The following is a 12,541-nucleotide window of genomic DNA, read 5'->3' on the forward strand; positions in this document are numbered from 1 at the left end:
TTGCAATATTGACCTGGGGTCGGGGTCAGAGAGGGAGAGACTGTAAGGAAAGACCTAAAGAAGGCTAAAATATGGGGCACGAAATAAGACCCGAGGCTGCTCTGTGAGCAAGGAAGAAGGAAGCCAGTTGCAAGCCAAGCATGATATCTGAGAGGCTGGCTGCCTCCACACAGCCTCCTCTGCCCTCTGGCTCGCCATTATCCAGTGGCAGCTCTCCGTAGGCGGGCTGCTGGCAGAGCAGGGGCAAGGCTGCCTTGTGGGGCTCCAGTGAGTGCAGGGGGAAAGTTATGCCATCTTTAAGGGAGGCAGCCCTGGGGAAAGCACTAAATTCTATGCAATACGAATAAAAAAAATAAAAAGGAGGAGACAGAGGCACGCTGTGCTGTTGCTGGGCTGATTACGGGAGTTAGTACCCGGCGGGACTTAGCTAGCGGTGCTGGAGCGGGACTTTCCCCCGGGATCGTGCCCGCCGGATCCTGCCGGACCCCGCCGCATCCCTTCGCCCCGGGGCGCCCCGAAACCTTCCGGGGAAGCTGAGCCGCCCCCTCCTTCCGCGGGGCTCGGGGGCCGGGTGAGGAAAGGGAGGTTCTGCCGCGTCCCCTCCTCTGCTCGCTCCGCCCGGGGCCGGCGGCGGGGAGCGGGGGGCGGCTCTCCGCGCCCGCCGCCGCCGCCGCATCCCCGCCGCAGCGGAAGCCGCACCCCCACCGCCGGGGCCGGCCGGGCGCATCCCCCCCACACCCCCGGAGCTCCCCGCCCCGTCCCGCCGCCGCCATGAACCCGCTCTTCGGTCCCAACCTCTTCCTACTGCCGCAGGAGCAGCAGGGGCTGCCGGGCCCCGAGCTGCCGCCGCCGCCCGCCGCCGAGCCCCTGCCGGGGGAGCCGCCCGCCGGCCCCTTCCCCGCGCCGCCCGCCGCCATGGCCCTCCGCAACGACCTGGGCTCCAACATCAGCGTCCTGAAGACGCTGAACCTGCGGTTCCGCTGCTTCCTGGCCAAGGTCCACGAGCTGGAGCGGCGCAACCGGCAGCTGGAGAAGCAGCTGCAGCAGGCGCTGGAGGAGGGGGCGGGCGGCCGCGGCCGCGGACCCCCGCGCCGGGACCAGGCGGTGCAGACCGGCTTCGTGGGTCCCATCCGCACCCTGGGGCTGGGGCTGGGGCCGGGGCTGGGGCTGGGGCCCACCCGGGCGCTGGGGTCCCCCGGCTGCCGCCCCGGCGCCCCTGCCCAGCCCTCTGCCTTCTCGGCCGGTTCCCGCTTCATGCCCGGCACCATCTGGTCCTTCTCGCAAGCCCGGCGGCTCGGCCCGGGGCCCGAGACCACCCTGGTGCAGGGACCGGGAGTCTCCTGGGTCCATCCCGACGGGGTGGGCGTGCAGATCGACACCATCACCCCGGAGATCCGGGCCCTCTACAATGTGCTGGCCAAGGTGAAGAGGGAGCGCGACGAGTACAAACGCAGGTGAGAAGGGGCGGCGGGAGCGAGGGGTCCCAGCAGCATCCCCCGAGGGACCGAAACCATCGCCGGGGAGGCTGTAGGGCTCTGCCCGGTGGGCGCTGTGCGGGAGAAACAGGGAGGGAAGGAGACAGCCCTTGCCAGACTTTCCAGGAGCGTGGACTCCAGGCAGCGAGAGGTGGGGTTGCAAGGCAAAAGTGGGAACCCCTGAAAGCATTTGTCTATGCCTGGGTCTCCTCACTTGCCTCCTCGTTTGTGAACCCTCTCGGGATGCTCGTTGAGCCTTTTTCCATCTTATCAATCCGGCATGAGTGACTAGAAATACCTTTCCAAGCAGGGAAGGAATAACATGACTCCAGGAGATGTGTTTTAGAGGGGAGAGAATCTGGAAACAATGGGGAAGGAGGAGCAGCCAGAAAGTAGGTGAGGAAGGTGGGCATGCAGCAGTGAGCGGGTTTGGATTGAAAAAGGCTGCTGGGAAGAGGAGCGTTCTCTGGATATGTCGGAAGATGTCAGGAAGCCCTGCAGCAGGGTAGCCGGCTCCCCCAGGCCCTTTCCCTCCCCAATGATCTCAAGCTGGCCTTCCCAGCAGAGAGCTGTGCTGGAGCACCACACTCCTCCGGGGCTTTCCTCTGGACCCAAAATAGCTGTGGCTTGGCATGTGCCTTGGAGAAGGATGAAGCAGAATGCAAAGCTAATCTCTTGGCCGGTTCTTCTTTCCCGTGCGGGGTGGCTGCTGCTCTCCCATCGCACCGGCTGTGCTTTTGTTTCAGGCCAGTTTCCGAGGCTGCTCCCAGAGCTGCACGTAGGATGAGATCAGGCAGGGGTTGGCGTCGCAGGGTCAGGGCACGGCGCCGGGTGAGAGCGTCGCTGCGACTGACACCACCAGACAGACTGATTTTCTTTTTCGGAAGCTATGGTGCTTTAGAACCAGTTCAAAGTAACTGATTGTGCACCCAACTACCCACGGGAGCTGTGCTGCTGACCAGTTCTGCACAGCTGTGGGCTCTGGTGCCAAGATCAAGGCTGGGGATCCAAGATGACAGCTTATGCTTTTGGCTTTATAAGGCTTTGGCTGCGCAAACTTGACTGTCAGATGCTCTGAAGGCACCAAGCAAGGCACATGGAAAGGAAGAGTTGGTATCTCTTCTTTCCCAATGATTACTGTGTGTACCTTAGGCTTTTTTTTATTAAACCAGGGGTCTGGCTCCTTCTCCAGGGGTGAGCTGCGCTCCTTGCCTTGCATTTTCAGATCATATACCAGGGAGCTGGAGCCACCTTTTTGGCCTGGACAGCTTGAGCCACAAAGGGGGTCAGCCAGAGAGGACCAAGTTGGGTTTGTTGATGCTGCTGAAACTAGAGAATGGAGAGCTTTTAGGGGTCCTCCTGTTCTGGAAAGTGGGCTTTGGGGAAGGCTGTAGAGAGGGTGAGAGAGGGACTGCTGAGGGTGAGCAGAGGGAGCACCACAAGCTGCTATGAGCCAATGTTGTTGGTGGGATCTATTTTTGGAGTGTGTTACCAGGAGCTGGAGGAAAGCAGACCCCACCCCCAGACCCTATCCAGCACTGGGAACTTTCTGATGGGAACAGCCAGGTCCCAAACAGGGGAATGGGACAGGAGGATCCCATTTCCACACCCTTTTCCATGCTGAGGCCTGACAGCAACATCCCCAGGGAGCTGAGACTTCCCTGCCATGGTGGGCTGTGATCTGCCACGGGGACAGTGCAGCTGGTGTCATGCCTTTGCCACCTGCCTGGTAGCAGATGGAAGAGACCGTATTAACACAGGACTTCCCGGTTTATGACCTGTGGCTTGGGTGCTTGAGCTTGTGCTTTCTTCAGGGCAGCATTGCTGCTGTGCACCCCACAGCACTTGGAGCAGTGCAGCAGGAGCTTCTCTCTGGATACACAAGGGCCTGAAATTCAAGTCAGGGATCTAGGAGGGGTGTGGGCGCTGTGGGGGGGGATGAGAATAGATGCAGCAGGAGAGAGGCTTGCAGAAGCTGCACTTAGGAGGAGTGGACTGAGGCTGGGTGGCCTGGAGAGGGGCAAAAGGTGCCTGTGAGTATCATACAGACCTGCTAAGCGCTGGGGATCTGGGAGTCTCATCAGGTTTATGTTGTCTGCTACATCTGTATTTGCAAGTAGTTTTTATCTTGCATGTTGCAAGGACACGCTGGAGATGTGGGGTGAGCAGTGTTACAACGCAGCGAGTTAGAGTCACTGAATAGTTTGGGTTGGAAAGGACCTTTAAGGATTACCTAGTCCAACCCCCCTGCCATGAGGTTTCGCTAGATCAGGTTGCTCAAAGCCCTAACCTTGAACATTTCCAATGATGGGGCATCCACAGCTTCTCTGGGCAACCTGCTCCAGTGTCTCACCACCATCATAAAAAAATTAATCCTTATGTCTAATCTAAACCTACCTTCTTTCAGTTTAAAACCATTGCTCCTTGCCCTGTCATTGCAGGCCCTGGTAAAAAGTCTCTCTCCGTCATTTTTATAAGCCCCCTTGTTTATTAAAAGGCCTCAAGAATGTCTTTTGTTGTTGTAATTGCCCTCCAAGGAGCTGTGCCAGATTACAGGGCCTTCACCACTAAGGTGAAGCTCAGACCTACTTCAGACATGGCAAGAGCAGCCCAAAGCACCAGTGTGCACTAACCGTGGATAGGGTGAGGCACCCCAGTGCCTCTTGCAGTGAACAAGATTTTTAAAGATGGGGGAGTTGTTTATATTGCTAAGTGAACTTGTTGAGGGGACACACCTGGTGGGGAGGGGGGATGCTGTAGGGACAGCACTGCATCTTTTCATGTCCCCGGCTTTAGGGGAGGGCTGTTCCATGGCTGGTGTGGAGATGGTCGGGTCTGCCTGCTGCTGGGACCCTCCTGCCCTTGCTCTCTGTCTTCTGTGTTTCAGCCTTTGGGCAGGTTGTTGCTTTGCAGTGGTGCAGGAAGGACCCACATCTCCCCTTGGCATGCACTGGTGGCCATGGGGTTGCATGGGGCAGCCTTGCTTCCAGCTGGCAGCAACCTGGCACAGCCGCCAGCCGCACTGGGCTACGGGTGCAGTGCTGCAGGCAGGTTATTGTCAGGAGTGGTGCATTGCAGGAGGGAGCAGGGAAGGAGCCAGGCAGAAGATGAGAGGGTGAGAGGTTCATAATGGATGGGTGCACAGATTTGTCTCTTGTGGGGTGAATCGCTGTCTCCTTCTGCCTTTAAATTGCTGTTTATCTGATCTGAACTCATCTTCCATAGCACTGGTATGAAATGAACTCTTACCAGGATTTGCAGCTGTGCTTTACTTTCCCAGTGAGTCTGGGATATATAGAGATTTGGAGGGAGGCGGGGACCAAAAAAGAGGAAGTGCCTCACAAAGAAAGATGCTGCAAATTTTTTTCTTGTGGTGGAAGGCATTTTTGTCCCTGGGGAGGAAGGCCTTGTTTGAGCAGCTCCCATATAAGGGCAATTCTACCTTTTAACTTTCTTCTTTCTTTTCCCTTCATCTCTCTCTTTCCCCAAAGGGATGGGAACCCCCTTTGATTCCCCTTCTGGAGCTGTGGTATGGATCCAACATCAACATGAGGAGTGTACACTTTGTCCTTGTTTGAGTAAGGAGCAGCATTGGTAGCTTTAAGAGCTTAGAAATTCATAAGCCAGGGCTCTCCCACATTGTCAGATTGTCCAGATACCCTGAGATAATAAGTGTGAGGGCTTCTCATATACTTTCTGATTTCCTAGACCTTAGGATTTATTGTTCAAACTTGGTGTGAGTAAGTGAGAAGAGAGATTTTTCATGTCCTCATGCAGAGTCACAGTGTCTGTGTTGGTGCTTGCAAGCATTAAATAGAAACCAGAGATCACTGCACCAGGAAGGGTCCAGCTCTGGTTGCTTTCCCAGAGTAGTCTTGCTTTCTTGGAAAAATCTGGTGCTCCCAGAGAAGCCAGGAGCCAAGTAAGAATGCAGCAGCCCTGCCCCTTGCCACACTACAGCACATGCCAGCCCACCTGCCCTATGGGATAGTCACTCAGCAAAGAGCAGTGCAGCTTCATGGCCTCCCAATAGACTGTGGAGTGGGCCAACACTGCAGCATGATCTAAGAGGACGATCTCATGCAGTGAAATATAATATAATTGCTAGGGGATGTGTCTTTGTATAGCAAGGCCAGGCGCCTTGCAGGTCAGCCGCTTGCAAAGCTGCAGAGCCTGATACAGTACCCACCAGCCAGCCTGGTGTAAACTGAGACGCCCTATCCTCCTTCCTTCTAGGATGAAACAATGTTCTTTGATCCAACCTGTTATGCGGCAGTAGAGCCAAGGACACTTGTGCTCCTGCCCAGGCAGCGTGGCCCGGCACAGGGCAGCCCTCTGCATTGGTACAGGCAGAGAGCAGCTCTTCATGTGGTGCATATCGTGGTCACTCACACCGTGAGGTGGTTTGGTGTCAAGATTGGATTTTGTGCTTCTGGACAGTCTGAGCTGCAACACTACAGACACACAAATGTGGTCACAAAAATGTGGCACAGGAAACAACTCTGCAACATCTGCAAACCCGTTGTTGAGTGTTGGAGCTGAACCTCATGTGACCCAGGGCTGAGGGGCTCGGGGGTGGATGGAGAGGCCAGTGGGCTGCATCAGGCCGTGGGCCAGCCCCAGTGTGACAGAGTGTGCAGTGCAGCCTGGGTCGGTGTCCCCAGCTCCCCCCGTCGCAGGGTGGGCAGCCGTGGTGGGGCAGGGATCGTGGCCAGCGGGGCTGATGCACTTGGCAGCTGCCATTGCCTGAACACGAGAGGCTATGCATTCTTGGGCACGTTCTCCTTCCCACCCCAGTGCCGTCATCCCATCCTCTTGGATAGCTTTGGGGTGAGCAGCTGCTGCTCTGTCCTCTCTCTTTGGCAGCCAGCGAGGCGAGGCCGATAGGATCTGACCAGCACGTTTGTCTCCCTAGATGGGAAGAGGAGTACACAGTGCGTGTCCAGCTTCAGGACCGGGTGACTGAGCTGCAGGAGGTAAGCACTGCTGTCCCCCACTTCCTTTGCAATGCAGCTGCTCCCCACTAATGCTGATTTGCTTGTCTCCCTCTGCCTGGGGCAGGAAGCCCAGGAGGCTGAAGCTTGCCAGGAGGAGCTGGCCATGAAGGTGGAGCAGCTCAAGGCAGAGCTTGTTGTCTTCAAGGGACTGATGAGCAATGTGAGTCCCTAATCCCTCTCCGACCCCACAGCTGGTCCTACCTGAGCAGTGGGGCTGTGTAGAAAAGCAGTTCCTTGGTGGGGCACAACCAGCACGGCGGTGGTCTGGCAGGGTGCAGTGAGCAAAGTGGAGATGTGGATGCGGTCCTGCATGAGCACGAAAGTGGGGGCAGTGATTGCTGTTTGCCTTGCCTGATATTCCTCCTTTGTCCCCTTCCTGTGATGCTGTGGGTTCAGAACATCACAGAGCTGGACACAAAGATCCAAGAGAAGGCCATGAAGGTGGACATGGACATCTGCCGGCGCATCGACATCACTGCCAAGCTGTGTGACGTGGCACAGCAGCGGAACTGCGAGGACATGATCAAGATGTTTCAGGTGAGAAGCGCCCAATGCTGCTCCAGGCTCAGCTACTGGCTCTGGGGAAGAGAGTTCCCAAAGGAGGTAGAAGAGATGACACCAGACCCCTGCCAGGGGAGACGCTTGGTCACCCTCACCCTCACTCCTTGCAGTCCCTTGCTTTCTGTCTCTCTCGGGAGGACCAGGCTAAAGGGCACAGAGAGGAGGTGGAAAGCTCCAGATGTTGCTTTGGGCATCAAGAGTCCCCTCAGCCTCTTGCTGACCTATTGTGTTGGGCCCGGGGACACCATAGTGGTAGGGGAACAGCTGCAGGAGGGAGATGAGTTGCTCGAGCGTCTGTCTCTAATTCCATCTCTCTCCTTCCCCTTCCCCTCTCCGTCATCTTCTCTCTGTCTCTTTTCTCTGTCTCTGTCTCTTTTCTCTTTCTGGATGTTGCTGCCTTTCTGTTTCGCTCTTTGTCCCTACAGAAGCAACTGGTTAGTTTCATTCAGTTGGGAAATTTTACAAATTTTAAACTTACTATAAATAAGGTCGGACTGTATATATTGACATATTTCACCTTTTTCAGACTCTCTTTTTTCCTGTTTCTGTCACTGTGTTTCTCTGTCTCTGGACTGGGGTGGTGGGTGATTTGAGTTTTTCTGCAGTAAAACCACATTGTTTTTTCTCATCAGATTCATAGATTCCATTTTTAGTTGCTTAGTTTTAATTTTAAAAAATGCTAAAACCATGTTTTATCCATTGCATCCATCTTTAACCTGATCATAATGAGCCCATCTCTCTCTCTCTCTCTCTCTCTCTCTTCTCTTCCTTCCTTTCTTTCTGTCTTTCTCTCTTTCCCTGCCTTTCTGTCCCTCCACCATTCCTTTCCCCTCCATCTCCTCCCAACTACCTGCTCCTGACCTCGGACCCGGCTTCGTTTCTGTAGTCTCTGCACTTGTCTCCCGTTAAGGTCCCAGCCTCGGTGGGGCGGAAGCGGGAGCGCAAGCAGGTCAGCGACGAAGACACCTCACTATCAGAGAGTGATGCCTCCCGAAAACCTGAAGAGGAAGAGGAGGATGAGACCACTGCCATGAGTATCAATGAGGAAATGCAGAGGATGCTGAACCAGCTGTGAGTGCGGCTGCTGCGCTCCTCTGCCGACGGTGTTGCGCCAGGCTCCAGCACCAGGCTCCCGGCTGGTGCCTGGGATGGGGAGGGCAGGGGTGGTCTGCAACTCCCCTTCCCAGCTGAGGGCAAGATGGGAGGTGCTGCTGTGGAGTATGTACACCCTGTGCTCTGTGTCACAGTGGGACTGACCCCCTTGGGAGTCCTGAGCCCACCCGTGCTGTGGGTGGGAGCTGGACCAGCTCCCCCTCTCTTGACCCCTTGCCACGTTTTGGGAGTCCCCACCTGAATTTTCTGGGGCTTCTGACCATAGAGCCCCTCCCCATCATGTGTTGGGTTTGGGTACACTTGAGTTCACCCTGGCCAGACCTCCTAAGAGCTGCAGCCCTGCAAGCTCATGAGCAGGAGCAAGGCTTTCGGCACCGACTCAGCCCCTGCCTGCCGTGGTGTTCCTGCTGGGTTCTGATGTGCTGTTCCCTTGCCCCCAGGAGGGAGTATGACTTTGAAGATGACTGTGACAGCCTCACGTGGGAGGAGACAGAAGAAACGCTGCTCCTCTGGGAGGACTTCTCTGGATATGCCATTGCAGCCGCAGAGGTGCAGGGGGAGGTAATGGTGGTGTCAGGTCCTCTTGGGGATCCAGCCTTGGGTTGGGACACCTGGTCCTGCCTCAGCCTGGGAAGATGCTCCCTCAAAAACCAGACTTCAACTCGTCTGTGCCTTTTCAGGCCTGTACAGACGCTTTCCTACCCTTTCTACACGAATACATGAATACATTACTGCATCCTTGTTGAGGTCTCCCTGTTAGAGACACACCAGGGACCTGTAGCCTGAAGGATGTGCTGAGAACATGGTCCACACACATAGGGGAGCCACAGTCCTCCCAGAAGAGAAGACCTCCTCTGACTGGGCTGATCTGTGGTGATCCCTTGCTCATGTTCTCCAGCCCATCTGCCCAGTGTGCAGCAAAACTGCCCAAACAGTGTCTGGCTAAAGCCCTTGTCGTCCCACATCTTTGGCCCCCAGCAGTCCCCTGGGGATCTGTAATGCTTGGAAATGGTCTGTGCTCTCCAAAGCTTCTGTGCATTACTGGGCTTGTTCTGGGTTGATGTGTTCACTGCCCAGTGTGGCGAGTCCTAGGTCTCCTAACTCCATGTTGGCAGAACTGACTCATGCCTTCTATGCACTACACTGTATATGTTTCTTCCTCTTTTCCCAGTGTTGCCAGTTCTTTCTCTTTCTGTCTTGCCTCTGATTCCTCATGTTGGACACCTCCCTGCCTCTAAACATGCTGTCTGTTCTCCTCAGCAGCAGGACGACAGCCTAGAGAAGGTGATCAAGGACACGGAGTCACTGTTCAAGAGCCGTGAGAAGGAGTACCAGGAAACCATTGACCAAATAGAGGTGGGAGAATGAGGAAGTGGGAAGGGCATAGCACAGAAGGGTGTGAAATGGGGGAGTGGATCCCTGGGGGAGGGAGACACAATGCTGGAGCAGACCATTGGTAATGGGGGTAGCAGCCCCCGGACTGGCTGTGTCAACTGCCCAGCACCGCACTGTGCCCTGGGCTCATCTCTGCACCATTTCCCTTGTGCAGCTGGAACTGGCCACAGCCAAGAACGACATGAACCGGCACCTTCACGAGTACATGGAAATGTGCAGCATGAAGCGAGGCTTGGACGTGCAGATGGAGACTTGCCGGCGGCTCATCACCCAGTCTGGGGACAGGTGAGCTTAGCAGGAGGGATGGGATACCCATGCTCTGGAGCCAGGGTGGTGGTGAGTGGGAGCTGAAGGACTCCTGCACGGCCCTGATGTGGCATGGAGTGAGGGCAGCTTCCAGAGGCTGTTGGACTCCTGGTGACCAGCCTCCGCTCAGGTCATGGTGCCACCTCTGCAGAAGGTGGGCTGCACACAGGAGTCTGTTTTGACAGGTGAAGCCAGACACCCCTGATGGAGAGAGGTGCTGCCATTGTTGCAGGGACATTGTATAAGTCCCCAGAGGCCTGTGGAGCCAGGGTGGCTTCAGGCTAGGGACCTCTGTGGTGGGCTTTCACAGACCCTTAGCCTTACATGCCTTGTCAGGGTCCTGCTCTGGACAGGCCCCTCCAGCATTTCGCCCAGCTCTGCTCCATGCTCTTGACCTCTTGATTGGTTTCCTTTGGAACACCCTCCCCGGCCCCCAGGGATTCCCACAGACTCATACTCCCCAGGGGAGCAAGAGGGGCACTTCAGCTTCTCTCACTCCTGCTGTCCTGCCCCCTGCCCACACCAAACGGGGTCCTTTCCCTCCTCCTGGGTGATGCTGTGACCGCTGCCCTTTGCTATTCTCTGCAGAAAGTCTCCTGCCTTCACCCCGAGCTCCAACAGTGAGTCAGCCCCGAATGAGGAGAGTGAGGAATCGGACCGCGATCCACCCAGCGATGCTTCTATCAGATAATGAGGGGAGGCCCTGCTCCCTTCGACCCCCTTCCTGGCATGGGGGTGCCTGAGTCACGCCTGGGAGAGACTGTCAGGGACGTGGAACCACTGGTAAACGTCTGTCACCCAGGCTCACTCCCATTTTGGGGTGCTTGGCAGATCCCACACACCCCCCTCACCGGATACCTTGCAAATGGGAATAGCTAGATAGACCTGAGGGCCCTTACCTGGGCTGCTCTGCCTTCAGCCCCTTCTCTATTCCCTTTTCCTGCTTTGGTTAAACCGTGGTTCGGGCAGGGAGGCTCCAAACCTGCCACGGTGGCGTTCTCCAGGACCTGTTCCCAGGCCCCCCAGACCCACCTCCTCTGGCCTCCGTCCTGGTACACCTGACCTGCCCCCTGCCCTCCCTGCGCTACACGGAGCTGAACAAGAGCCGTACCTCCCTGCAAACTGGACCTGACACTGGTGCCAACTGGACCGAGCCCAGGGCTCTCTCTGTCCTTGCTGCTGGCTGGGTGCCTGGCTGGTACCCCTGCCATGCCGGGCACCCTGAGCCCTCCCACCCCTCCTCCGGGTTGGGGGCCAAGTCCCGCTCACTGTGCACTTTGCTTTGCCGCCCGTCGGCGATGCGCTCACGTCTGTGTTACGGGGGCGAGGTCATTAAATGGGACAATTTCCTTTTCTACAGCTTCGCCGGGTGTGGGCTCTCCCTGTGCTGTCGCGGGCAATGCGTGGCTTGAGGCAGGGGGTGTCCTCCACCAGACCCCCAAGCCTACATCATTGGGTCCCCCTATGGGGCAGTCCCATCCCTTGGGCATGCTGGGTGGGACTGGCAGATGGGACAGTGGTGAGGTCCCAATTCTGAGAGCCACCGGCCCTCAACAGACTGTGTGTAGCATCGGTGTTGTGTGGGCTGCCTTGTTCTTAACCTGGAGCATCATCGATGCTGAGGCTGAGGGATTGGAAGTGAAGCTGATCCTGGCTTGTGACTTGTGGACCTTCCTCTCCTGTTGCCTGGTCTCCTCTGCCATGCCAGGGCACCCTTCTTGCCTTCTCTCAGTTCCACATCCAACCTTGGTGTAACCACAGTGGGGGATCCCCTGTCCCACCATCTCTTACAGCGTTTGTCTGGCTGGCCTGTGGCATGTGCTCCTCTGGTGACAGGAGGCTGGAGCCTGGCAGGGTGTCAGGAGGGGATGAGCAGCCTGCTGAGAGCCAATGTGATCCAGAGAGGCAGTGTCTTCTGGAGAAGCAGTGTGATACACTGAGCAGTGGACTCAGGCTGCACAGCCAAGGCAGGTGAAGCTCTGGAGAAAAAATGCTTCTCACTAAATGTCCTGAAAGGAAAAGAAAGTAACATAGCAGTAGATCATGGATCATCTCTGAGATTAGGTAAGTTAGAAAAAATGGGGTCTGAGCGATGCAAGAGTTTCTCTCTGTAGGTTCATCTTAGGTGGCCAGCGCTGCCATGTGCTTTAGCTGGGAATGCCGTGGCATCCGTGCACCCCAGCACAGAGTGGTGGCATTTGGGCAGGGTGAGGCCCTCTGCCTGTGCCTGTAAGATGTGTTACGGCATGTGTTGGTGTTTTAGTGTGGGCTGACCTGGCTGGTTAGAGCTGGCAGGGAGGTGAGTCCCTGCAAATGGCAGAAGTCAGCAGCCGAGGAAACCTCCAGGCCAGGGTGGAGCTGGGGCACTGCTGCTGCTGGGAGATGGCAGTTCCACAGCTGATGGTCTGCTGTGGCAGCGCTCCAACTCACAAGTGCCACCTTCACTTCTTGAAGGGAAATCGGGAGACTGTTTTATAGGAGCAGCAGGGTGCTGGGAAGCAACAGAGGTGTGTTCCCTTGTTCTGGCTGCTTGTGGCTGTGTAAGTGGATGGCAGGTGTGTGTCTCAGTGCCTGCCATGGCCCTCACCTCCATGCTGTCTTGTCCAAATTTCTTTCCCTCTTCCCTTTTTATTTTTCTTCCTAAAAGAGCTAAAGCCAGAGGAAATATTGTAATAGTCTTTTACTTTCAAGTGA

General features: G+C 56.3%; 1 protein-coding gene across 7 annotated transcripts; it reads left to right on the top strand.

Moving 5' to 3' along the window:
• The first annotated feature begins 770 nt into the window (after nt 1-770).
• Nucleotides 771-11,207, top strand: IFFO1 (intermediate filament family orphan 1). Of its 7 annotated transcripts, none has more exons than XM_032680668.1 (10): nt 771-1,454; nt 6,391-6,451; nt 6,537-6,632; nt 6,869-7,009; nt 7,459-7,467; nt 7,920-8,104; nt 8,587-8,707; nt 9,407-9,502; nt 9,696-9,826; nt 10,436-11,207. In XM_032680668.1, the coding sequence occupies exons 1-10, from the start codon at nt 772-774 to the stop codon at nt 10,536-10,538; spliced, it is 1,626 nt and encodes a 541-aa protein (XP_032536559.1). In that variant the 5' UTR covers nt 771; the 3' UTR covers nt 10,539-11,207. The 7 variants fall into 7 exon arrangements, with proteins under 7 accessions (XP_032536559.1, XP_032536560.1, XP_032536562.1 ...); XM_032680669.1 differs by having other exon boundaries at nt 9,410-9,502; XM_032680671.1 differs by having other exon boundaries at nt 7,944-8,104.
• Nucleotides 11,208-12,541: the final 1,334 nt, after the last annotated feature.

This window comes from Chiroxiphia lanceolata, chromosome 2 (assembly GCF_009829145.1).
Source record: "Chiroxiphia lanceolata isolate bChiLan1 chromosome 2, bChiLan1.pri, whole genome shotgun sequence".
Taxonomy (NCBI): domain Eukaryota; kingdom Metazoa; phylum Chordata; class Aves; order Passeriformes; family Pipridae; genus Chiroxiphia; species Chiroxiphia lanceolata.